Raw genomic sequence first — 26,767 nt, 5'->3', positions numbered from 1 at the left:
AATTGTCAAGATAAAATTAAACGAGATGGTAAAAAAAATAGAAGAAAAAAAGACCTTTGTGCCAAGTGGAGGAGGAAATAAAATAAAAATAATGAAATCAACTGCGCAGTGCTGCAGCGTTTGGCATCTTGTTCTTGACAGGCCGCCATTATCCAACCCGTCTCCGATGTCTGTTGTTTCTGACGTCATAGCCACTTCGGGTGAGTTCGGCTTCGCTCGTTGACCAAATATGGTCATGAAAATGCCGAACCATCGCTAATGAGCTTCGGAATTATTCATGAACCCGAGCGAGACCTTGGAGCCCTTGGCAGAGCGCGAGGAGAGAGACTGCTTGTGTTATATGGATGGGGAAGAACGAAGAGAGTGGAACGGAGGGATTTCGGAAATTAAAGCATCGCCTGGGTTTTTCTTGCATTTCTGAAAACGATGTTGTTGCTGAAAATAGGTCTGAATCCCTCAAAAAATGCGCAGAGATTTGTGCTGAATGTTTTGCTCTGCGGCATCCTCCACCCTGCCAGTGATGCTCATTTGCGCTCAGGTAGTATCTCATTTTCTGTGGCTTAAGAATAGGTTTCTTATCATTTGCATCATTGCATCTGTTTAATCATCGATAATGTTTACATGCAGTCCAATGCATTTAAAAATGTTTGATTAAATATTTTTTTGTAAATTTCTTCAAGTTAACTAGAAGGATCTGCTCCCGATGCTTTCTTGGCTGCAAAACATACATCCGTCCCAGCATTTAACTTCTATTAAGTGAATATAAATTTTTTGAGCTTACATTTGAGAAGCTGAAGATTTAAAGAAGGGAAAAAAACTTATCAATCAGAATTGAATGCATTGAAATTTTTTTATCTATTTTCTAAGTAAGAATGTTGTTTACATGAAAAGAAATTCGCATTTATTCTTTGTTAAGATTGGAAGTTTCGATTATGAACTTTTTTGTACATCTTTGTTGCCAGAAGATTTAAACCATTTTACCAATTTTTACCAACGTTTACAATTTTCCGAATTATATTCCTAAAAGTTGTTTTTGAATCTATTCACCCGTGCCATATATGAATTAGAAGCCTTTTGATACGGCTGCCTCTGTTATTATAAACATCAACGACTCTCAAAAACATGCCTTCTCGAAATTCCACCATGTGTTCAAATACATACAACGTTGAAAAAGTGTAATTAAATTTATAAATGTGAAAACTCTTTTGTGATTAGTTTAAAAATCGTTTGTATTTTGAGAATATTGCATTTCTTGTTTTGTAAATTAAATACCATTTGCATTGTTGCATTTTGTATTTTAAAATTTAAATATCGTTTGAATAATTGATTTTCGTATTTTCCCATTTAAAAGTCGTTTGAATTATTGTAATTCAAATATTTTTATAATTTAAATATCGTTGTATTAAATGATTTGATTTAATAAATGCCAAAAAATATATGCAACAGTGATAAAAATATCAGAGTTGTCTTTGAATGTGTGGATTCCTAGATGCGAAAATATGAGCTAATTCCTTCGAAAGGGAAAGTTGTTCAATAGGTTTTGTTGACAAAACAAAATTATCAGGACCGAAGATCTCTATGTTAAAAGAGGAGTAAACCTTGACCCACGATGCTGTAGTCAGTTTGCCGGTTACGAACAGGTTACTTTTTTCTGAGTCAGCTAAAGTGGAAAGTAGAAATGAGAATATATAAACAAACCACCCGAATCATGCTCCCATTTTAGAAATAAACTCAGAAAAGTACAGTTGTGGTGAAAGTGTTGCATAAAAAAAAAGGGAAAAAAACAAACAAAAGCAATAACATAACTGAAAACTTACAATCAGCAAAACGAAAAAAAAAAAAAAAATTACGAGATTGAATGAACGCATAGCATTCTGACGTCACTACTACGTCAAGACGATCTGGCCATTCGATTGGCTTGAGACAAGGTTCCGGCTCGCCAAATATGGAAGTGCTCACGGAAGCGGCCTTCATTCAGAACCGCTGTGTATAAAGAGTACAGGTTGAATGATTCTACGCGCATTTGACGTCGCGCGCTCGGACTTGATGGTGATATGAGACAGTGAAGTCGAAAAGTGTCATCAAAACAAATCTATAGTCATTACTCTTACTTAATACCAGTGTTTGGCCTTGAATTAGTTTATTTTTGTTTATATTTACCAATCAGGACACAGTGTCCGACTCTCAGCAACCAGTGACTTCGGACACGGGGTCCAGTATGATTATGGACACTCTGTCATCAGTGCTCGCGGGGGTGCCCTTGGACACTGGGCCCAGTACCTTCAGCCTCAGTTTTGATACTTTCAAACTTGGGGGTGATGTGGACGATGGTTCAAAACCCCTCGCTCCCCAGCATCCGTATCCCACAGTGGACGTTCGACTTGTGAATCCAACAGTCCGAATCAAAAAAGAAGACCAAGAGGAAGGGATGGAAGAAGATGATACCTTAAATACTCCTGTGTCGACTAGTGCCGATGTTAGTACTTTCTTCTGTACGGATACCACAATTTCGGACCCTGTACCTATAACAGGTGAGTCTTTTTTTTTTTATTGGTTATTTGTGGACTTACTCTAGTATCTCTCTCATATGGCGCTCTAAAGGGAGAAGGTCAGGCGGCAGTGACTGTTTGACATTTCGATAAGTTTTATCAATGGCTGTAATTTATGTTCTTTTATGACACCTTGTAGAAAACTTTAAAAGATTTAAATATATATATATTTTTTTTAAATTTACTTTACGATTTAAATTATTTTAACGGAAGAATTAATTAAAGTTTTTTAAGGTCACTGTCTTTAATTGAATTTAACTTATAAATGAATGTCATGAGAGAGATTCTGAGTTTGAGAAATTAATAAATTTACATAATTAATTAAATATTTGTTTATTGTTTCAACTTTAAATAACGAATGATAATTCAATAAATGATAAAAATTTCTCATTAATTGAATGTTAATGATCTGAGTGTTTTCATTATATAATAATTCGATATATTGAAGTTATATTAATGAATAATCATTCAATAATATTAAATTAATTAGAATTTGTCTAATTATTATTATGTTTATTCCGGGTCATTATCTTTGTTTCAACTTGACTTTTAAATTAATGTTATGAATTTAAGAAATTATATCATATATTTAATTAATTAATTTTTGTTTATTTTTTAATTGATTTTCAGTAATGAATGATTATCCAATTAATGATTTTAAGAATTTATCATAGCATGAATTATTATTCTCTTAAATTTTTTTTCATTATGTGTTATTAATTATCAAATTTTTATTAATAAATTACCATAAAATAATGAAATTGATTTAGAGTTATTAAAGTATTTTTACTTAAACTTCGATTCATTATCTTTAATTTAATTTGAATTTTTGGTTATGAGAGATATTATTAGTTTAAGAAGATAAATATTTTTTAACTTATTAAATGTTAGTTTATTTTTCAATTGTCTTTTACTGATAAATGATAATTCAATAAATATTTTATTAATTTAACTTTAAATGAATTATCACTATCATACTTTCTTCTTTAGATAGTATTGGATTATAAAAATATTATAAACTATCAATTAAATTACAAAGTTAGTTTGAATTGAACAATAAAACTAATTTTAATTAAATAGTATAATTGATAATAATTAAATTATAAAATTTAATGCTTTTTTGTATTAATACGTAATAATGAATGATAATTCAAAAACTATAAGAAAAATTTCATTAATTGAATTAATTTTTTCAGTATTTCGTTTATTGATAATTAGATATTGAAGTTTTAATAATGACTATCTATTAAAAAGTAAAATTTTTTCGAATTTATCTACCTTTTTTTCTGAATAATCTATAATTAATCTCTCGATAAATTTTACTTTTCAACAAATTTTACTTATTATGAGATAGATTCAGAATTTGAGAAATTAATAACTTAATTAATTGAAATATTTAATTGATAGGAATAATTGTTTGTTTATTTTATTTTGTTAATTTTTTCAAATAATGAAAGATAATTCCAAATATGATATTAGGTATTAATCATTAATAAATTATTACCGTTACATTGAGTATTATCTTGATCATTATTTAGAAATAATCGAAGATTATCATTTAAGATAACCGATAAGAATTACCAAATTGATAACCATTATTATGTAGTTCTATCTATAGTTATTAATTAAAGAATAAAAACATAAAATATATTTATTTTTTATTCCCAATAAAAAAATTTTGCATATTATTTTATCACTAATAATGTATATGATTTATTTTATATTCTGAATATAAATAAAGATGAAGCTATCAAGTAGTTAGAATATTTAAAAATGGACAGTTCAATAGAAGGCTTAGATTTAATCAAAATTTGATTTTATTAAACCTAGTTGCTCTTCGGTTTTTTATATTGTTTACATATTAACTTAAATTATATCTGTTTCCTTATTAAATTAATGTACTATAATAATTTACATTCTAAAATATAGATATGAACAATTATCTTCATTCTTTGCACCCCACTTCATAAATACTTTTTTTTCTCCACGTAAAAAATAAATTGTGTAACTTAACAATATTATTTAATTGACATTGAATTTTATTTAACTTTCCTTTATTTATTTAATTGTAATCATATTCAAACAATATTTCATGTTATATATTTTAAAAATTACTTTTAAGAATAACTAAATATTAACATTAATCAATTTTAAATTTGAATTTGTACTTTGGAGACTATCTAAATATTTTACTTTTTATAATCCTAATAAAATTTAAAAGTGTGAATAACTAAAAACATTAGTTTGAATGATGCTTAAAAATGATAGTTGTAAATTTATGAAATAAAGATGTATTTCTATTATTGATATTTAAAAAAAGTTTTAATATTTTTTGAGGTTATTAATTCTGGATTAATTTAGCTTATTCTAAACCCTTTAGATATGAATTATTCAACTCATTTATAATACCCAACGTACCAATATTTTAACAAAATTGCTTTCATTTATGTTGTTGGATTTATAAACGTTTCATACTAGTTTTAAAAGAAAAAGTTTACAAAGAATAATTTTTATTAAACTCAAAGACTATTTTTGTTTATATATTATGTATTTTATGCATTGCGTTTGAATACCTCACTCTTATATTACACTCTTGCTATTTTTATAAAAATGTACTGATTTGAGATAAATATATTAATTAGTTTATCTCGCAAAATTTACTCTGATAGATTCAAAAGAGATGTTGAAATTACATTTCTTCTTCTTATTTAAGATAAATATATTTACAGTTTATTTCTTTGCATTTAATGAAATAAATTTCGAACACTTTGATATATTGAACTTAAGTATTATAAAATAGAGGATTTTAATTAGTTATAATTCATACAATGTTTTGATTTTAGTATTTTTAAATTAATAAAAATCTAAAAATACTTAAATTAAAATACTTAAAATAGTTACTTATACTTTTCGTTAAAATAAAAAGAAGCTAATAATATTAAGAAACTATTACTAAGATGACTAGTTTTTTTCATGATAATAATTATCTGGCTAAACTTACAAGAAAATCATTAATAATATATCAAATAAGTAATTCCCCTGATTTTTTTTAGTGAATTACATAACATCCTTTCAGATATTTCAATCTTTGCTTCATTTTCTTTGCTGATGAAATAAATAATAGTAAATTTTATGTTTTAGTAAGCATTATACTTAATAATTAGCGCATATTATAAAATATTATAATAAACCTTCTAACTGTATATTTTAGTTTTTTTTTTAAAATATTCAGTTATCTAAAATTCAATAATTTAATATATTCTTGAATTCAATGTCTCACAAATTCAGAATTTTATAAATATTTACAAAATTATTAAACTTATTATTTTTCTTCGTCTTTTTCCACGTTATTATCAAACTCAAACCGCAAACTGACACATTTTTTTTCTCCTGGACTGAGCTACACAATAATTGGATCTGAAAAATGAATGCCAAGTCTTTCACAGTTGGCTTTCTCAAGTGTTCTTACCAAGTCAACGCCCTGCTGGGCTACTGTTTTTGGAGCCAAAAGTCTCACATTTTGGGGAGCATAATTAAATATAACACGGCGTTACTTTTTCATGTACTTCTACTAGCGAAACGCAACCCCAAGACTGCTCTTAGTGTTCTTATCGTCCTCATAGCTAAAAATAAATAATCGCGGAAATGTTCTTAAAAACAGTGGAATTTTTCTCACCCATAAACCTCTACTCTCTGAAAGTAGGATTATGTTAGAGGGATATTATTCCCCTTCTTCTTGCTAAATTCTAAAAACGATTTTTTTCGCGATGATCAATAACAGTTTAGAATGCTTAATAATTTTGATCATTTTTTTAAACTCAAAGAATTGATGATGTTTTAAGTAAGTTTCTATAAATTACTCATTTGAATTTTTTTTGATTAAAAGGTTACTGCCATTATTACAAAGTATGTGTTTTATTGCAAAAAGTTATTTTATTGTATTGGTTTTTGGATTAGACAATTTTAAACTAACAATTATTTTAGATTTTGTGGTATTCAAGCCTTTCTTTATATTTTATTTTGAATTATTCATAAGGTTATGACTTTTTTGTTGAAGTATAATCTAACTACTAATCTACTTTAATTTTTCCAGAAATGTTCAATGTTCTTAAATTTAATATTTTACTTTATTTCATCCTTTAACTCCATGTACCACTTTATTTAATTTTTAAATTCAATATTCTACCTTGTTCTTCAATTAAATGTTCAACTTTATTCTATTCCCTTAACTCTATCTTTGACATTCTATTCCTAATTTCAATATTCTACCCTTTTCTTGAATTCTATTTCTTACTCTATGATTTAATTCAATTGTTTTACAAATTTTCAATAATATGTTAGAATTAGCACAGAATATCAAAATTGTGCTGTAATAATAATGCAAAACATCTTTTGGTATATCTTAATTTATTCAAAGAGAAGCGTTTGGAACTAAAAATTAGAAAACGATTAAGAAAATTTATCATATTTCAAATCGTTTGATCAAGCAACTGTTCTTAATTATATGTTAGAATTAGCACAGAATATCAAAATTGTGCTGTAATAATAATGCAAAACATCTTTTGGTATATCTTAATTTATTCAAAGAGAAGCGTTTGGAACTAAAAATTAGAAAACGATTAAGAAAATTTAACATATTTCAAATCGTTTGATCAAGCAACTGTTCTTAAAGATCTTAGTTGATTCTTGAAACAATTTAACATGCAAAAAGCCAATGAAAAGGTCCCAGGAACTATAAAAAGTGTTTTAAAATCATTTCTTAAAGTTTCGAAGATTAATTTATTACATAAAAAATTTATATAAAGAAAAATTTATCATATTTTTTTAAATGATTTTTTTTCTATTAAAAAAGATTTTTATATAATATTTTCCTCTTTGTTTATTCTTCAATTAGTTTGAACTATTTATAATAAATTAGAATTTTTTTTATCTTTTGAAACAGTTTTTATGTTTGACTTATAACATCTTTTTTCATTTTCTACTCAATTCAAATTCAATTTTATCATTATAAAACAATATTTTTATATATTATTTCCTTCATTAACCATTTTCTAACATTTATACGCTATGAAATTGATTTCTATTTAATCGATTAAAATCTTCCATATTGAAATATAGTTTTAACATTTCTCTCACAGAAGTTTTAAGTTTTATCAATTATTTCGTTTCACAACAAATCAATTTCAAAATCGATTACTGTAAATACATTTCTCCCTTACAGCACGTATCCATGCTAGAAAACTGGTTTAACAGTATCGATAATAGTTCAAGCAAGCGAATGGCAAAACTACATAAATCCCTAACTACGTTAACGATTTTTACAAATTCATTCAAGTACCCCCCTCATGAGTTTAATGTACTTCTGTTTATGCTTTGTAGAAATATTGATCGTTGTTTTCGAGAATGCCAGTAGCTGATGAATTCTAAATGACTACGTGGGCGTTTTTGTTTAGCTCATGTTGAAATGTTAAAATAATAGATTTTTCTTCTATTTGAGAAAGTACGAATTTATGAATGAATCGAGCTAGAAAAAAGAAATTACTAAATTGTGGAGGAGGGCGCGATGGTGTGTTTTTGACATTAACGCCCACACTCTTTTCGGGAGAAGTGTTGCGGATAATTAATTCTTATTGATAGTACAGTTAAAGGAGAAAGAATATTAAAAAATTCCTTGTGATATTTTGTATTTATTTAATGACATTAATAAAATATGGTTGCTTAAACTTTCGCATTTATTTTTTAATTCGTAAATATGATTGTTATTTGCTTATTTATGGGTTACATGCAAGTTTTAAAATACAATTTCTCAAAATGAATTTTTTTTTCTCCAAATTTTTTATCATTGTTTTAATTTGTAGTTACTTTATATAAGTTGTATTTATGTTAAAAATGAGTTTTGGAATATTATTTATGATTATAATTGATGAATAAGTTATGGTTATTTAAATAAATTAATTTGATCAAAATAATCAAACAAGTAACTACCTTGAATTTATTATTCCCAATTTCATAAAGTTAGATAGTTATTGAATGTTTTTATCGTTTTGTTGAATATGAACAAATTTAATGCTTTTTACTCTAACAAAGTGTTTAATTTATCTAAAACAATGAATAAATTGTTTAATCACCATAACTTTGTTGTTATATTGGAACTTTTTATTAAAAAAGATTTTTTTTAAAAATGTTCCCTTTTCAATATTATTTACTGATAAATATTTTCCAGCCTTTAATCTTTTTCAATTCCTAGGTAATGTTAAAGAGAAATATTAGTTAGTTGTTTTATCTTACGTTGTTTAAAAACTCTTTTTAAATAAATATTTTTAAAAAAACAATTTTTCATCAAACTACTCATAAATTCATTTTTCAGTTAGGAGTCTTTTCCGATTCCTAAGCATCATTTTTAAAAAAATGCTGGTTTATTGTTTGATCTTACTCTGAAAGTTAATTTTATTTATAGAAATCGTTTTAAAAAGGATTTTTTTTTCTAATTATTCTTCCAATATAAATCTTTTTTCAATTTATATGTAATTCAAAGGAGAAAATGGCGTCGATTTTTGTCGTATTTTGTTTTAGTTTTATACATCTGTCACAAAATTAATTAGGTTTTTCTATTTTTATACGTTTAAAAAAGAGGAAACATATTGTGAAATAAATTAATGTAAAGCTTTTATATGTATTACTGAAAAAGAAATTTAAGTTAAAAAAATAATATTTAATTTCACTTTCAATTTTCCACATACTTTTTTTAATTTATTATAATTGCATGAGTTCAAACTATTTTAAACGTTATCTTAAAGTAAAACTACTGAACGACTGATCAGTAATAAATTAATTTCATTGTTTATTTCTATATCGACGTTTTAAATTTTTTTATCATGCGTGTTTTACGTTTTTTAACGTAAAGTCAACTTATATAACGAAGAAATTCATATAAAATAGTTTTAATTTTCGAATTATTTTTGCTTATTAATGATGATTAGCACATTCGTCAGAAACAAATGTTATTTTCATCAATAATCATCAACCCGAACAGTTAAAGTAATACATTTAGTTAAGGTGTTTCCCTTTCTTTTCGATTTCTATTGTATTCCATTGAAGACTACTTGCTTATGGTCACGATGATTTAAGGTGGGCAACCCTTGGGGTCGCGTGGCCGAAAATAATGGTTGGTGCCCATGCCCTCTGTCGGGAAAGGTGATATCCGGCTTTAGAAAAAGAAAATGGAACGCGTGATTAGCGTGACCTTTGAGTTAGACGAATCTTCACGCTTCATATGACATTTCAGTTGTATTTTTAATCAATTTATTATGAAAAAAAAAAAAAGTTTTTTGTTAAGTCAAAAATGTGTATTAATTTTGAAAATTTTCAGAAATTTAATTATTCTATTTCAATTTTTTATAATATTATATGTGTTTAATTAAATCGTCTGAAATCTGAATAAATGCAAACGCCATATGATATAAACGTCAGAAGATGATTTGGATTTATGTTTTAACCTCCACTTCGTTCACTGTTGAAATTATTTTGTCGAGAATTTTAATTTGGAAGAAAAAAATTTCAAAATTGAATGAAAAACATGCGAAAATAAGAAACATTTATTTGAAGCTGATAAAATAGTTGTACGAAGCATTTCAAGTTAAATAAAATAATATTTAGTAAATTAGTTTAAGCTCAAGTAGACGAAAAAAATAATAATGGAATGCTCTTTTATTTAGCGGGAAAACTGCAGTTTAAATTGTTTACGTTCGTATATTATCTTCATTTCAGCTACTAACAATTTGAGGCAACAAGTGTTTCTAGTCAAAAGGCCGTTCATACAATTCGTTTCAATTGCTAGAAGACACGAGCCAACATTTTTCTCCCTCTTTTTTTTCTTCTATTGACATTTTTGGTCCTTTTTTTTCACCTCATCCCTCCTTCGCCACTTCATATCTCTCGCTCTTTAATTCCAGCTGGAAGGTTGAAACCATTCTTGCTGAGAAAGGGGTGGACAATAATGATTTTTCCATTTCATCTCTCGAACGATTTGCTACGATAAATAAAAATATAAAAACGCAAAATAGTTGCCAAATGAAGCTAATTTTAATAAATATCGTTTTCAAACTACATCTTCAAACGATAAGTTGCGAAACTATTAGAAAAAAAGAAAAATCGTTGCCAGATGGAAACAATTTTATTCAATATCGCTTTCAAACTGCACTTTTTTTTTTTAAATCTCACGTGACTAACTGAAGTGTGATGGGCGTAATTGTTACATTTTAAACATATGCATGCACTCTGTTTTTATTTATTCTTTCTCGACATGAATGTATGCAGAAGCGACAATCTGCTGTAAAGTGGCCTTTCTTTATTCTTTGTCTGTTTGAAGGTTATTCTTCGATGCCCACGCGTGGCAACAGCTTCTTGTATAGATAATGTTGTAGGTGGTATGTTTAACAAGAAATAAATAAAATATTATAGAATAATTTTTTAAACAAATGTATTGTTAAAGCATTGAATTATATCGCGTGATTCAGTTAATATTCTGTTCTAATAATTCTATGTTTTTTTGTTTTTTTTTTTTTTTTTTTTTTTTAATCTCTTGAGTTTCTTCTCACTGTGACACAATACTTAATAAATGTCTTCTTAAAAATTTATTAAACAAAACTAATTAGTATTTTTAAAGTTGTACTCTGACAGAAGAGGGTGAAAAATTATGGAATTTGTTTTAGGTTTTTAATTTATTTTCCCGATCTTGTTCGATCATATTATAAATTTTCCAGTTAATCATATTATCTATTCTATTCTTTTTTTAAATTCTGTATTGTTTATATTGCTTTCTTAAGTATTTTAAAATCGAAATTTTACTTTGATTCTTTAGAAAGACTAATTAAAGAATATGTTTTCAATTCCTTAATAATAGTCAAACTAGTTATTTATGATTTAAATAGAGCTTTTTATTTCTTAAACATAACGTTTGAAATAACTAAGAAACAAAACTAAAATTGTGAAGGTATTTAAGTAAAAGTGCTTGAATTTTTATTTATTTAATAAAATAAAGCTAGCTAAAGAACAGGAAAAAATAATGAGAGTTAATTGTTACAGTTTTGTTAATTAGTAAGAGTATATTGTTTCACTTTCCATTTTATTTAAAACTGTATGCTGCATTGATTTTAATCTTTCAGTTAGGATTATTTTTATGATTTTTATTATTATTGCTTTTTATGATTTCTTTCCTTTTGATTATTCACAACTTTCGTAAATTTAAAGGGCATATTAGGTAATTTTTCACATTTTTTTAAAATTTCGAACAAGCGAAGTTTATTGATTTAAAAATCTCAGTCAACAAAGGTTCCAAGTGACATTTTAGTAATTTTGAATAATTAGCTTATATGTATACAAAAGGAAATATTGATTATACCTTGTATTTATTTTATGTACATGCTTCCAATTATGTAATATTCATTTAAACTGTTCGCGTCGTAGCGTTCGCATTTTTGGCGTTTTTATTTGTTGCTTAAAGGAAGGCTTTCTGAGGTTACAGGCTTGTTGCCAAATAAAATAAAATGAAACCATCCGAAACCACTCGAATATTTAACCACTGAAATCTCCAAAATCTAAAAACTTTGCAAAATAAATAAATGTTTTATATCTAAATAAGATACTTCACTGATAAATCTTTTTAAAAATGTCACTTAGAATCTTCATCCACTAAGCTCTCCAATTGCATTTTTCTATTGAAAACTAGAATATAATAATTGATAAAAAATAGTATTCAAGTAGTTTTTCTATCTTTTACATATAATTCATAAATAACTTTGACCTTTAAATGTTATATCACTTGCATAACATGCTGTTTTTTCTGACCTCTGACCTTTAAAATTGGCGATTCGGTTATTATTTTAGACATGTTTGACACCGATTCGTGCCAAAGCCTACGAAGCTGTGATGCCCTGCTCGAGTCATATAGAATGATCTGGAACACTGGTGTGTATAAATGAATATATATATTAGAACATTATTCGAACAATTCTCTTCCTTTTTTACCCTTCATTCTTACCTTCACTTTTTTTCTTTTTGGTATCTCTCTGGGCTTTTTTATAAAATTCTGCATGTTCTTCACACATTTTACCTTTCATACCAATAATTTTCAAACTAACATATTTATTTATTTATTTATACTAGTTTTATTTTTTCTTAAAAATAAATCGTCATATTTTTAATTTATTTCTATTCCTCACATTGATTGTTTGCACAACGATAAGTTTTTTTTAAAAATAAATCGTCATATTTTTAATTCATTTCTATTCCTCACATTGATTGTTTGCACAACGATAAGTTTTTTTAAAAAATAAATCGTCATATTTTTAATTCATTTCTATTCCTCGCATTGATTGTTTGCACAACCATAAGTTTTTTTTAAAAATAAATCGTCATATTTTTAAATCATTTCTTTTCCTCGCATTGATCGTTTGCACAAGTTTTTTTTAAAAAACTAGAACGAATATTGAGTATAAATATCCATAATTATAATTGTGAATGCTTTTACTTTAAATATATTAATTTTATTTTATCCTTTATTTTTTTCATTAAAAAAATATTAATAAATAGTGAAATAATTTATTTTATGAAATTGCAAACGATAATTTTTTATTCAGTTTGTTTGTCAAACGATTGATTTTAAACATCAATGTGTTGTAATATCTTAGTTAAAAGTTCAATATAATTCGTAATGTAAATTTAAGTAATCGTTATCCAGTTTATTAATGTACTTTCGCTAAATTTTAAATACTTGCGTTTGGTAGTCTTATTATAATTTTATTAAAATATTTCATTATTTTACTATAAATGTATTTTTATTGAACGTAAAATTTAATCTTATAGAAATGAATTCTTGAATATGGAAATAATGTTTCAAAATACTATGAAAACCCGATAGTTTGACTTTTTCACTCATAGTTCTTATAAAAAAATTTAACATAGTTTTATTGTTGATCTAAAACATAAGGATATCATTCAGCATGTCAACACAGGATTCATTCAAAATTTCTACCAACTATTAATAGATATAAACCGATCATTGAATTATTGATATTTTTAATTAAAAAAATTCAGTCAATAGTTCATTAAAAAATAATCATCGCCATTACTGGATATAAAATGTATAAGAAATAAGCTGAAAAATATATCTCATCGTTGTATCTTTTTCGTTTGTCAATAGAAGTATCTCAGTGTAACAGATGCAAAAATAGCAAATACGTTCGAATTTTTAGTTGATATTTTTGTGGTTCGAAATAACGGATCTCGACGAATCATCTTTCAAAAACAATCTTGACATTTACCTTTGCTCCAGTTGAACAAGCAGTGCTGTACATACATTGACCTTTCAAAGCTACAGTGGACGAATTTATATTTTGCAGTGTCACGTTTCAAATGAAAACGATCGGCGGATTATTTTTAACAAAATGTTAACTGGCAACAAGATTTTTGTTCAACATTTTGTATCTTTGGAACTTTTATAATTAGATTAGATTTTAATTTAGAGAAGTCCGAAAAGTTAAAAATGGCGAACACCTGCTGATATTGTTTATTCTCGTACAACGAATTAATTCTTTTTTGTTTATAAATTAATAAAAAAAAAGTGATAGGTTTCTTCGAATGTTTATTGAGCTAACTTGAATATCGTTTTTTCGCGAAATAATGTTTAAGTAATTAGTTCGTAATGTCGTTCGTTAACTAAGGTGTTTTGAATGTTAGTTATTATTAACTTTTAGTAGTCAAGATTTTTATTCTCTAAATTGACATTTAAATCTAAGTTTTTGAGCTTTAATCTGGATTATTTTGGATTACATTATAAACATTGGTGAGTCTTTTAAAATTTTTACTTCTCACCTAAAGAACGACAGATATTTAGTTTTTAGAGGCAATTTTCACTGTTTTCGAATTGAATTTATTTTCTGTTTACATTAAATTGTACAAAATTTAAATAAAGTAGATTTCAATTTTAAAGAATGATAGCAGTTAACATTTTCCCCTCTAATTCATAAAAATGCCAACTCATATTTTTCTAATAAATTTTTTGGTTAAAGATCTATGAAAGCTAGTTTTTAAAAAATGGAAGTATTTGCCATAAATGATTTTTAAAAAGTAGTTTTAGATTAGTGGTTCGTAAATTGTGCAAAATTGTACGAGTTGTTTAAATAAATTATTGTTTATGCTTCACAACTTTCAGTATGAGAATAAATATAAAAAAACTGACTGCTTTTAAAAAGTTCTAAATCTTAAAGTTTTCTTTTAAAATATATAAATCGAAAACATTAAGCAACAAGCTCTATTTGCCAAGTGAAGATAGGTTATATTTATTTTAAACCGCTTAGCAATCATCTTGATGAAATGTGGTTAAAATGCGGAAAACCGCGAATAGATATGTTTAACAGACAGCATGGTCCCACTCTGTATTTCCTGTTCTTTTTATATTATTATTTTTTTTTATTTATCTCTTCGTTTATTTATATGTCAGATGGGCTCTTGATAGCACCACTCCAGACAACTGCCCTTTAATGATACGCCCGCTACAACATCCAAGATACCGATAAAAAAAAATTTATAAGAATTGTTTTTTTATTATATCATTTTATTTATTTGCGCTTTTTTTTCTTCCTCTTTATCAGTCATCTTCCCACGAATAAGGTGATCTCACCGCGTTCAATTCATTGTGTTTGTTTACTTATTCATTCACTCCTTCCCCTTCCCCCAGATATTCCTTACTCTTTTTTTCTCTCAACCCGTTCCTTATTTGACGAACCAACCGTAAAAAAAGGACTTGGTAAAAAAAAAAATGAACAGGACGAACAAAAAAGGAAGACATTTAAAGTTTAGGAAAGAGGTGTGGCCTACGCACTTTGTTGACCAATCACGCGCTAGCCTCGAGTTCAGGTTTTATACCCCGAAAAGACGGGTTCCGTCTCTCCTTCTGATACCTGTTGTCACACGTGCTTTCTTCCTCTGAGGAGGATGTTGTAGAGCATCCCTCTTGGATGGTGAAGAAAGAACAAAACCTGTTGCTGTTTTTCATCCAGACCTTGCAGCGAGTATTGTCCCGGCGTTACGTCAATAAGTGGACTCAGCAGCGAGCATATTCGTGTGGATTACGTGATTTATTAGTGTTTTAAATATAATCGTTTGCATTATAGAGTGGTAAATTATAAACATTATTTTTGAGTGATGCCATTCTGTAAAGAAAGAAGATTCCGAACTGTTCGGTTTTTTTTAGTTTCACAAACGTATTAGCAGACGACTATTTTCACGGTTTATTTTTGTGTCTGAAATATTTTTTAAAATTTATTCATCACGGGATTAATGAGATATCCATGTTCAAGCTCGTGAATTTCCATCTTAAGACTGAACTTATTTAGTGTGTATGAATCAGTAAGTCGTCAATAATTCCATTCGTGAATTTTCATTCAAGACTAAGCTCGATTACTACGCATGGATCGATAGTCATCAATAATTCCATTTGTGTATTTCCATCGAAGACGTAAAATATATATATTACAAAATATTACCATATTCATCATTGCCAAGAACTGAGTAAACTAATTCTTAAGCAAGAACGTGTGAACACTGGACCAACACCGGGGACCCCGTACCGGTGCCCCAACTTATCCATGGGTCCCAGTTGAGGGTCCTAATCATAGAAGAACCACTATGCCCATGGCTCAGGTGGATAACTGTTGCAGACGATTTTCACCGTGTCAAAGTCCGATTCACCCTCCTAGCCATGGTGGTTACAGCCCATGGTGGACTGCACCTGTGCCTCGAAGGGTACCCGTTGTACCACAAGATGCACATTATTATCGGAGAGGTAGGAGTAATCATTATGTGAATCGGTACAATGGTAAGTTTTAAATTGCTTTTTTTTTTCAATTCGTTTAACAAATACAAAAAAAAAAGCTTAATACAACGTGCTTAGAATTACTTTCTTAAATGCACATCCAAGATTTCATTTCCGACATCTGTTGGGACTTACAAAGGAAATGTATTGAAAAAGGAACGTTAAAAAAATAACTATTTATTATATTCTTCTTTGCTTTGTCTTGATCACTTTCTTCTTTATCTTCACTTTTTTTCCTTTTTCTCATTTTTACACCTCACTTTTTTCTAATTCTTCCATTTATGTATTTTTTCATGACTTATATTTATTTAATTTTTTATCAATTCATTAAGTCCTAAATTAGATTATTTGAATAATGAAAGTCGTAGCTTTTAATTGATTAATAATCGCATACTGTCTCACAATCTTTCAACCAATGTGTATTTTTCCATTTATAGAATTATTACTCGATTTTATGATATTTAATTTTAAAAACAGTTCGAATTGAAATGATATCAGCTCACTGTATCCGAATTCTATAAATGTTAGAACTTTTTTTCTCACAAAATCATTAAAATATTTAAATAAAATTTATTTTTTCGTTGCACATTTCGTTGAGAAAATATGTTTTTAAATTTATAGAGTTAAAATTGTCTTAAATTTACCTTATTTAGGCTTCTTGTACCTTAATTTTAATTCTTTTAAGATGTACCCATACTGGAAAATGTGAATGTAGCAATTTTTAAGAATAAAAAGCAATACGTTAAAATTTATTTTCAAACTGTACACAATTTACAAACTGTTTTTCCAGTTACTTGTAACCTAAAATGTCTAATTTATCAAAATCATTAACTTGAAATTAAGAATTAGGAAACAATTACGAAAATACAATCTTTATAAAATCGTTTGCGAAGGAATCCTAAAGTTGTTTTTAACAGGTACAAAGATGTGAATTATATACTTTTTTTCTTTATTTAATAATTTGTATCTATTTGTAGACACATGATGCAATTTTTTTTTAATATTTTATGCAATTTTCGATGAAATTTACATTTGAAGCATGTATACCAATATAAAAATAACTTTTTACCTCAGTTAAAAAAATAATAAACGCGTTTTTAGTTAAACCAATACTAACCACATAAACATAAATTTTATGTTTTCTAGATAAATATACTTTATAGTTCATGATCGGTGTTTGTATGAAGCAAGACTAGTAATAATTATATTAAAAACTGACGCTATTTTTACGGAAAGTAGTCCGTTTTTCGTCGTTTTTCGTATTTTAACATACTGATTAAAAACTTCATTCGCTTCAAAAATAAGCAAATTGGAATTAACAGTCGGAACATGTTTTAGGCAATCAAAAACAGATGCGCACTTTCAAACTTGATTAAGAAGAAAAAAAGTAATTTGCAATATAAAACGCAAAGTTGTGAACAAAAAATGGAAAAATAAAGTTGAGAAACCAAAATAGTCGTAGTAACCGAGGGAGAAAAAAGATGAAAAACTACAGTTGTCGAGAGGGGCAAATTAGGCTAAAAGGCATTTCCACGCGCGATGGAGTTAATGTAATGCTAATATTAACTTTTCTGCCCATTTTAAAACGTGTTTTTTTTCCCATTTTGTAATCTTAAAAAGAAAACGCGAATCACGATATAATTAGCTTTTTTTCTTCTTGTTATAGAAAATATTTATTCACATAAAAATTTGTTTTTAAAATGACTTTTTATCCGCGTGAAAATTGTTGTACATTTATCATATTTTATGTCACGAAATATACAAGTTTCGTCATTCCACCTGTTGCAGTTTTCCTGTTAAAATATATATTCACATATACGAGGCTATTTCTAAAAATAACTTTTTATCAATGAGAAAATATGTTTTGTATTTCGCTACGTAATTCAGAAGAAAAAAAAACTTGAGGTATGAAAAAATTAAATTATTTTTCGTCCCTTAACCGCAACTTGTCCCACCTGTTGATTTGACTACTGCTAGAAGCGCCCTCCATCTGAATCCGGAATCACCCTCTTCCCTCAACCATCCCAAATACTCCCACGCTTCCATCCACAGCAGTAGCAGCGTGGGAGTCATCCCCAACAACCGGGACTACCCTAGCCAGCCTGCCGCCGAATGGGTTATCCACGCGCGAAGGCGTTTTTGGATGCTACCTACCCCACACAAAATTGGGGGATGAGAGTTTCACGCTTCTCGATGAAATCCAGAAAATGTGGATCTCTCCACCAATTGTCACCACGGTGATGGTGATTTTTCGTGGCACTACGGTCCGGTTGTTAAAAATGTGGGTGCTTTTTCAACGATCGAAATTGGTATCGCCGTTTTAGCATCCAACCTGTTGATATTTGAAAACGATTTAATTTTGATATTTGAAAACGATTTAATTTCGCTGCGTTGTTTTTTGTTCGATTTGTGTTCATGACCACCACCAAAGATGAAGAATTTACCACAGTACCTGATAACATTTTTGATGATCTGGTAGTACCAGGTGAGTGGCTGCGATATGTTTGGTACATTTGCAAAGGTTTGGTACAGGGTTTTTGGTGCATTTCTTTTTGGTGCGTTGGGTATTTATGAAATATTTCAATTCATGTTTTTTATTTTTTTTATTTATTTGTTTGTTTGCTAGATTTGCGAGGGCGTATGTATCGAAGTTTAGTTCAGTGACCTTTAGAATTTCGAGCAAGTTAGGGTTAATTTAATCGATATTTCACAGTGACCGGACGATAGTTTTTAAAAATATCTATCGCTTAACATAAAGGTCATTAAATAAATAGTAAGATTTTCGAAAATAGGACAAAAAAATTTTATACTGAATTCTTTTGTTGTTTAAAGAATAAATTGTAGTTGTTTTTGTTTTTCAAATAATTGCGATCGGTGTACATATTGAATACATTGTATTGCTAAAAAAATAACTTTGCAATACAATTTGAGCCGATTCAGTATCGTAATTTTCAAATTTTGTATAATAATTTTGTACTTAGTTAATAAATCTAATTATAATTACATATTTCTTGAAAAATTATTATAATAATATCAGTAATTATTTAAGATTTTCTTTTATTAGTATTTTTAAAATAAAATAACTTTAATATTGCATACATTGTCTAAAAAATAAAAATTAAATAATTATCATACTAAAATAAGTTTATACAATTAATACATACTAAAAGCAAAATAATTTTTACCATATAACAAATTTGCTTAAAAATGAAAATCAGTCAACATATATTGTGTAACCGTAGAGTTTTAATAGACCCTTTTATCGAATTATTTTCTGTCTAAATAAAAGTAACAATATATCAGGAATTACCTTATTTATTAAAAACACTCTTAAAACAACATTACGTATATGGCGGTTAAATGAAATAGAGATATTTTGGCATTAATCTTACCTAATTTCATTACAAAATTTGGTTCTGTTTGATAGAATTACTTCTTATAAGTAAAACTTATGTTTAATTATATTTTCAAACATTTTCAGTTACTTCATTAAAAAGTTAACATTATTATTATTATTATTTTAATATTATATATAACTACATGTGAAATTTTCGCACTGTATTAAAAGTTTACCTCGTTAATCTTACTTCTTGTATTTCTGTACGCATATTTAATTCTGAAAATTATTATAGCTAACTACGAGTATCAAACTTGTTACTCAAAAAAAAAAAGAAATATAAAAAAAAATGTTTTAATTCTGATTTGAAATTTATTATGAAATAATTCTATGAAACCTATGAAATAATCTGATACTTATCATTTCCAAATATATTGTATCGAACTATGAATGCCAGTAAATTTAATGCTCTCATATTTTTGCTAACTCTTCAAACAAAAGTAATTTTCGGTTAAGGGTTTAGCTTTAGTTATTTTAAAAAACAATGTAGGTATTTTTAACATTGTAACTTTTATTCTATTATGGATGAAAAATTATCACATAGTTTCTATATTTATTCTCGCCGTATTAATAGAAAATTTAACAAGGTTAAATTTTTTAATGCATATTAATTATATTTTTACGTGTATCGTATTTATTTTATCATATTTTTTTAATGTATTTTTTTAGAGTATGTACCCACTCTCAAAACTACATGGTTAAGTAAGTCTGAGCTCTATCAAACTCATGCAGTACTTACCTTTTCAGTTTTCATCATAACTGAGTTTTCGAAATTAGTATTTATTAAAATAAAAGCAATAGTTTCCTTATATTATATAGCATATTCTTATTATCTGTTCTTTTAATTCAGGTTATTTATAAGAAATATGTCAGTTTTCATTTTCTATAAATGAAACCACTCTCAAAACTACATGGTTAAGCAAATTTGAGCTCTATCAAATTCATGTAGTACTTAACTTTTCAGATTTCATCACAACTGAGTTTTTGAAATTAATATTTATTAAAATAAAAGCAGTAGTCTCCTTTTATTATATAACATATTCTTATTATCTATTCTTTTAATTCAGGTTATTTATGAGAAATATGTCTTATTTCACTATCTAAAAACGAAACCACTCTCAAAACTACACGGTTAAGCAAGTTTGAGCTCTATCAAATTCAAGTAGTACTTAACTTTTCAGATTTCATAACAACTGAGACGTAAAACAAAACTTTTTTGTATAAATTTTTTTTCTCACAACAATGGATATTATGTCCAGTTCAAGTTAGCACATTTCTCATAGGAAACAAAAATACAGTTTCTCATACTTAAATATGTTTTTAATTTAATTTTTAATTTTAAATAGGGATCATATCTTATGCGCCTCCTTTAAATCCTAAGCGATCAGTGTTATAAACGTTTTTGTTCAGTGTTCAAATTAGATTTTTGAATGAATCTTAACAAATGACATATCGGTTTACATATGTTTTTACATATAAGAAAATAACTGCATAAAACTTACTTTTATGTACATCTCGGCTCCTATACGAATTAGTTTCTATGTCATGAATATTATATTGAAATAATATTTAGAACAGGTAAGTCAAGATCTTAAACCATAAACAAATAAATTTGTAATTACAGTTTCTTTTGAATCTTTTAATGGATCACTGAGAAAAAAGAATGGTTAAAACTACCAAAATATGGTGAAATTTACCGTATTTCTAGCACTATAGGAGCACCAGAAAGCTCAGTAATTTTTAATGAAACGTTTTGGTAATGATTTTGATAAAATTAACTATAAAATATGGTTTAATAATATAAAATTTAGTAAATTTGGTGATTTTATCATGATACCTTTAGATTATGGCATAAAAACCATTTATTTTTTTAAGTTTACTTCTCAATTTTGTATTTTTTGCAAAATGTGAGGTAATAAGAATTATAGCTTTGAAAACCAGGATTTCCGGTGAACTGTTACCATACAAACGAAAAAATTACCAAATGAATGGTATAAATATTGTATGTGTTAGTTTTATTAACCAGAATTATGTTGTTTTTTTATACCAAAAATGTCAATTCCATATTCATCAATTTCTTTTCTCCGTGCACAACCGTTGTCTTTCTGGGTATAAAATATAAAGCCTCAAAGAGTGTAAAGTGTACGTATTCTAATAGTTATAGTCGTATGTATGTGTTCTATTATATAACAGTCATTAGGAAAAATATTATTTAAAATTATGCTGAATCTATCTTTGAAAGACTGATAGTTATATTTTTTTCTTTCTGCAGCTGAAGCTTCTGATCCTCTAAATGACAGGACAGAATGTGTGGCAACTATGTTCCCCGGAAGTCACGGCGGCTCACCCCGCTTCACCTACCGGGGCAGCTTCACCACATCTACCACCCCAGTCACATCGGCTTGCTCATCGTCGGCGTCTGGACTATCTCCATCTGACTGGCTCCACAGTCCAACATCTTCAGATAATCTCACACCCCTCATTAACATCATGGGTGGAACGTCCACCCCGACAGCCACACCGACACCTCCACCTTCCTCAGTCACACCTCCTCACCATCATCACCAACAGCAAGCTGAACAGTCATACGGTGACCGAAGTCACCAGGATCAGCAACAGTCTTTTCTATCCAGTCCTTCATCACACCAACAAGAGCTTCTGGAGTTCGCAGTCTCGCAGCAACAGTTCGATCCCGTGTCGTTCACGCTGAAGCAACAGTCACCATCTTACTCCACGTCTTCTTCTACCCCCACTGCAACAGATCTAATCGGAGTGTCTCCCGATGACATTGTTTACTCAACGTCCTCACCTTCTACGTCGTCAACCCATGTCGATAAATATCTGTGGACAACGTCTGCTGACTTTACCACAACTACCCTGCAGTTGGCTCCAGGTTCCATCCTGGTGCCCAAGATGGAACCCTTGGCTGAAGAAGCTGCCACAGCAACGTGTGCATCAGCAGGAAATACTGGTATGCTACTGACTAGTCCACAGACATCTGCTTCCCTGGCTGAATATAATCAGAGCACTAGTAAAGTAAGGCTCACTTTGTAACCCATAATTCTTGTCTTTGTTGCTTATTAATTGATTTGATTTATAGTTGTCAATCAATTCAAACCATTTTTGAAACACATCCTAAATGATAACATAAATAATGTGATTTATGATTTCCTTAAAAGGGTTATATAGGTTTTAGAGGGTTATTATAGGTTTTAGATTTTTGAAACCATAATTTATCATCATATATCATTTATCATCATCTAAAGAAGCAAGTCCGTGTAAAAAAAAAAAATATTTTTGAGAATAAACAAGATAATTTTTTCTAAGCCTTCGTTATATAATAAGTCTGTTTTTTTAATTTTAATACAATGTAATGTTTTTAATGATGATATTGATTCTACAGTTTATCGCCCTAGTCCCATCAATTATTTTATTGCGTTTTGCAACTTCAAGCTTCAAATTGCAATCTATTTTTTTTTAGTGTTCTCTGTCTTGATTCAAAATAGGCAATGGAGATATTTAACTCTTTTACATAGTATATCGCACGTTCACGTATAAATGTTCTGCGCATGCTCTATGAGATTGTTCTCTAGTAACAGAGCTACGTAAAAGTGTAAATCTCTCTGTTAGAGAGATTTTGTACTCTCGCGTAGCATGCCCCGTACCCTCATTTACCTAAATTCAGTGCGGCTACTAATAAGCAACCTTGATTGTTCATAGAGCTTGCGTACTTAAACGTGCGGTATGCTACTAAAACAACAGAAAAATTGCTTTCAAAAAGTATTTATGGTGCTGAGGAAAAAACTTATATAATTGTTTCTATTTTAGGGTCATGAAATTCTTAGTCAAGCCTATCAGTGCAGTACTGTTCCCTTGAAGCTGTTACCGGTGAAACCTCGAAAATACCCCAACCGTCCCTCCAAGACGCCCCTGCATGAGCGTCCATACGCCTGCCCCATCGATAGTTGCGACCGAAGGTTCTCGCGGAGTGATGAACTCACCCGACATATACGAATACACACAGGACAAAAACCATTTCAGTGTAAAATCTGCATGCGGTCATTCAGTCGGTCAGACCATCTCACCACGCACATACGCACCCATACTGGCGAGAAACCATTCACTTGTGAGACCTGCGGTCGCAAGTTCGCCCGGAGCGATGAAAAGAAAAGACACGCTAAGGTGCATTTGAAACAGAGGTCAAAGCGTCAGCAACAGCAGCAATCGTCGTCCACAACGTCGGCATCGACGTCCACGACGACGCTTTCCTCCACTGTGTCCTCTCTGCAACAGCAGGAGCAACATCAGGGTGGTTTGTTATTGCTTGACATTCCGTCGTCTTCAGTTGCCACTAGTCTACTCACTGGACAGCTTACAGCTCCAGTTGTGACCACAACTGCAGCACTCAGATGATTGTGATGACTGTTCTTTTATAGGGAGAGTTGACCTCCCGGTTGTCGTCATTTCGAACCAAGCTCAACCTCCTTTTTTTCCTCTAAAAGAGACTTCAAAGTCTTTGTGATATCTTAACTGCACTTAATGTCTTGTACCATCGCCCATATTTTAATAGCTCTCTCTATCTCTCTCTCTCTATTTTTCTCCTCGTGAATTTTATTATAAGAATAGTCAACGAATCTTTTAGTTTATAACAATACCCTTGATTGACGATATTAAATTTTCTAATCTCTCTATATATGTCAAAAACATTCAAATGAAACGTAATTACTGTATAAATTTTTTTTTATCTAGTCTATATCCTTGCATTTCAGCAAAAATTCTAATTCCTTGTATGAAACTAAGTTTCTTTAAAAAAAAATTACATTACAGAATATAATTAAGTTGTTGCATATATTTTGCCTATAGTACGTTCACGGAAATGATAGACCTAAAGTAAGCAAATAAGTTGCCAAAATCTTGATCATATTTGCCACTTTTTGAGATTTTCTCAGCATTTTTTATTTTTACAGAATTGTGCTAAAAATAAATTACAGAGGGGTATAATTTTTGTTATAAATGCATGATTGATTCAGAATACAATTAAACTACATTTATAATTAACTAAATAAAAGTTAACTAAAGCACTATAAAATAAAATAAAAATTGAATTAAAGCACTTAAATTTAATTATATACTCTTAAACGTTTCAGTTATATTTATGTGATTTAATGGTCTTATTATAAACAAAAACTATCAATTTATATGCAACAACATGATTATTTTTAGAGAAAAATTTTAAGATTAAAAAAAGCTGATTATTTTGTTATTTTTTCTTTTTAATAACGTTAAATTTTCTATGAATGTTATTTCCTTAAAATAAACATTTGATTACAATGATTATAAAAATATTTCATTTTAAATTTTATTATTATTAAGCAGCTAATATCATAACCCATTTATTATTTTTTTGTTCTATTGCATTCAACCATATTTCTATGACTCTGCAATTCAATCTTATTGCAGATGAATAATATATTCGAAAAAACAAATTTTTCTTATTGTTTTAACTTCAACAAAAGTAACGCTGGTCGTTTAAACATGCTTGAAAGCTTATTCAATATGAATCTATTTGTATACATTGCGCTTTTTAATTGCAATAAAAAGATATTTATTTACTATTTGAACTGCATTGAGTGCAATAATTTTTAGGTTGTCATCCCAATGATTTTTTTTTTTCGTTTATGATTTTCAAAAAACTTTTACTTTTGTATATAGCTATTTATGTATATTGAAATACATTAAGTTTGTTTTTACACATTTTTAAAACATTTTTCTAACAAGTTTACGAATTAATACCTGTGCCAAGGCTATATAATTTTTGAGCATTTTATATTTCTAGGTTTTATAATCTAGTATAGCTTCTTAAGGCAGCTTTTGCATTTATTTTAACAACTTTATTTTCTTTGGACTTTCATCTCATGTGCAATCTAAAATTACAAAATGTAACAATGTATTATTAATTCTATTATGACCATAGATATTTCTAAGAGAAAAATATTAAGCCATGAAAATTCAATATTCTATACATTTTAAGACCTGTATTGTATTTTAAAACTAATTATTACAGTATCATATTTGCAAACAAAGTATTGAACTATTTTATTTTCAGCTTATTTCTTATTTTTATTTATAAAATGAAACAACGTTTTATCTGTTTTATTCTGCCTAAATTTGTTTTTTAATAGAAAAAAAATTTTGAGCCATAAAAATTCACCTTTCTATAAATTTTAATATTTTGTAATTAAAAATCTATTATATACGAAGTATTGCTCTATTTCATTTTAACATTATTTCTTATTTTTATCCCAAATGTGTTTTAGGATAAAAAATAAGTAATAAAAATCTTATTTTTATCCTTGCTAATAGTATTATGTGTTTTAGGATTAATTATTACAGTATCATATTTATATAAACTAAATTACCTTAAATTTATTTATTGCTTATCAAATATTGTGTATTACTATATATAATTACTAATCAAAATCTAATTTTCAATCAACTCTAAAAGCTGTTCTGCATTTTAAGATAATTTTTTACACTATAATTAGGAGGTACTACAGTAAAACGTTATAAAAATGTATAAAATATATATAATCTAATTATTACTTGCTGAAATAACTTGTTTAATTTTTTGTTTTGTTTTGTATTACTGTTATCTATTTTAAAGATTTATATAACACTGTAGACACGAAATTAGTAAAAATGTTATGAGTTATAATTCAGAATTTTTATCACATCTGTTAATCATATTTATAAGCCTTGATATTCTGTTTTTATCTATCAGGCGTTTAGTTTTAAAACCAGTTCTATCTATTACTTATTTTTTTATAATGAATGCGTATTCGTTCGATTCTCCTATTCTGTAGAATTCTAAGTAATTATTATTTTTTCTTCTTCACTGAAGAGTTTTTTAATTCATAAATAAAAAATAATTTTATTATGGACTTTGAA

General features: G+C 28.1%; 1 protein-coding gene across 3 annotated transcripts; it reads left to right on the top strand.

Moving 5' to 3' along the window:
• Positions 1-609: 609 nt before the first annotated feature.
• Positions 610-25,006, top strand: LOC107446876 (uncharacterized). Of its 3 annotated transcripts, XM_021145621.4 has the most exons (4): positions 1,762-2,531; positions 12,435-12,515; positions 22,092-22,855; positions 23,648-25,006. In XM_021145621.4, the coding sequence occupies exons 1-4, from the start codon at positions 2,219-2,221 to the stop codon at positions 24,230-24,232; spliced, it is 1,743 nt and encodes a 580-aa protein (XP_021001280.1). In that variant the 5' UTR covers positions 1,762-2,218; the 3' UTR covers positions 24,233-25,006. The 3 variants fall into 3 exon arrangements, with proteins under 3 accessions (XP_021001281.1, XP_021001280.1, XP_087008239.1); XM_021145622.4 differs by lacking the exon at positions 12,435-12,515 and having other exon boundaries at positions 610-2,531; XM_087152113.1 differs by lacking the exons at positions 1,762-2,531; positions 12,435-12,515 and adding an exon at positions 15,514-16,425.
• Positions 25,007-26,767: the final 1,761 nt, after the last annotated feature.

The sequence above is a fragment of the Parasteatoda tepidariorum genome, chromosome 9 (assembly GCF_982258835.1).
Source record: "Parasteatoda tepidariorum strain Cologne lab strain chromosome 9, Ptep-v5.0, whole genome shotgun sequence".
In the NCBI taxonomy this organism is placed as follows: domain Eukaryota; kingdom Metazoa; phylum Arthropoda; class Arachnida; order Araneae; family Theridiidae; genus Parasteatoda; species Parasteatoda tepidariorum.
This window is presented reverse-complemented; position numbering and strand designations above follow the sequence as displayed.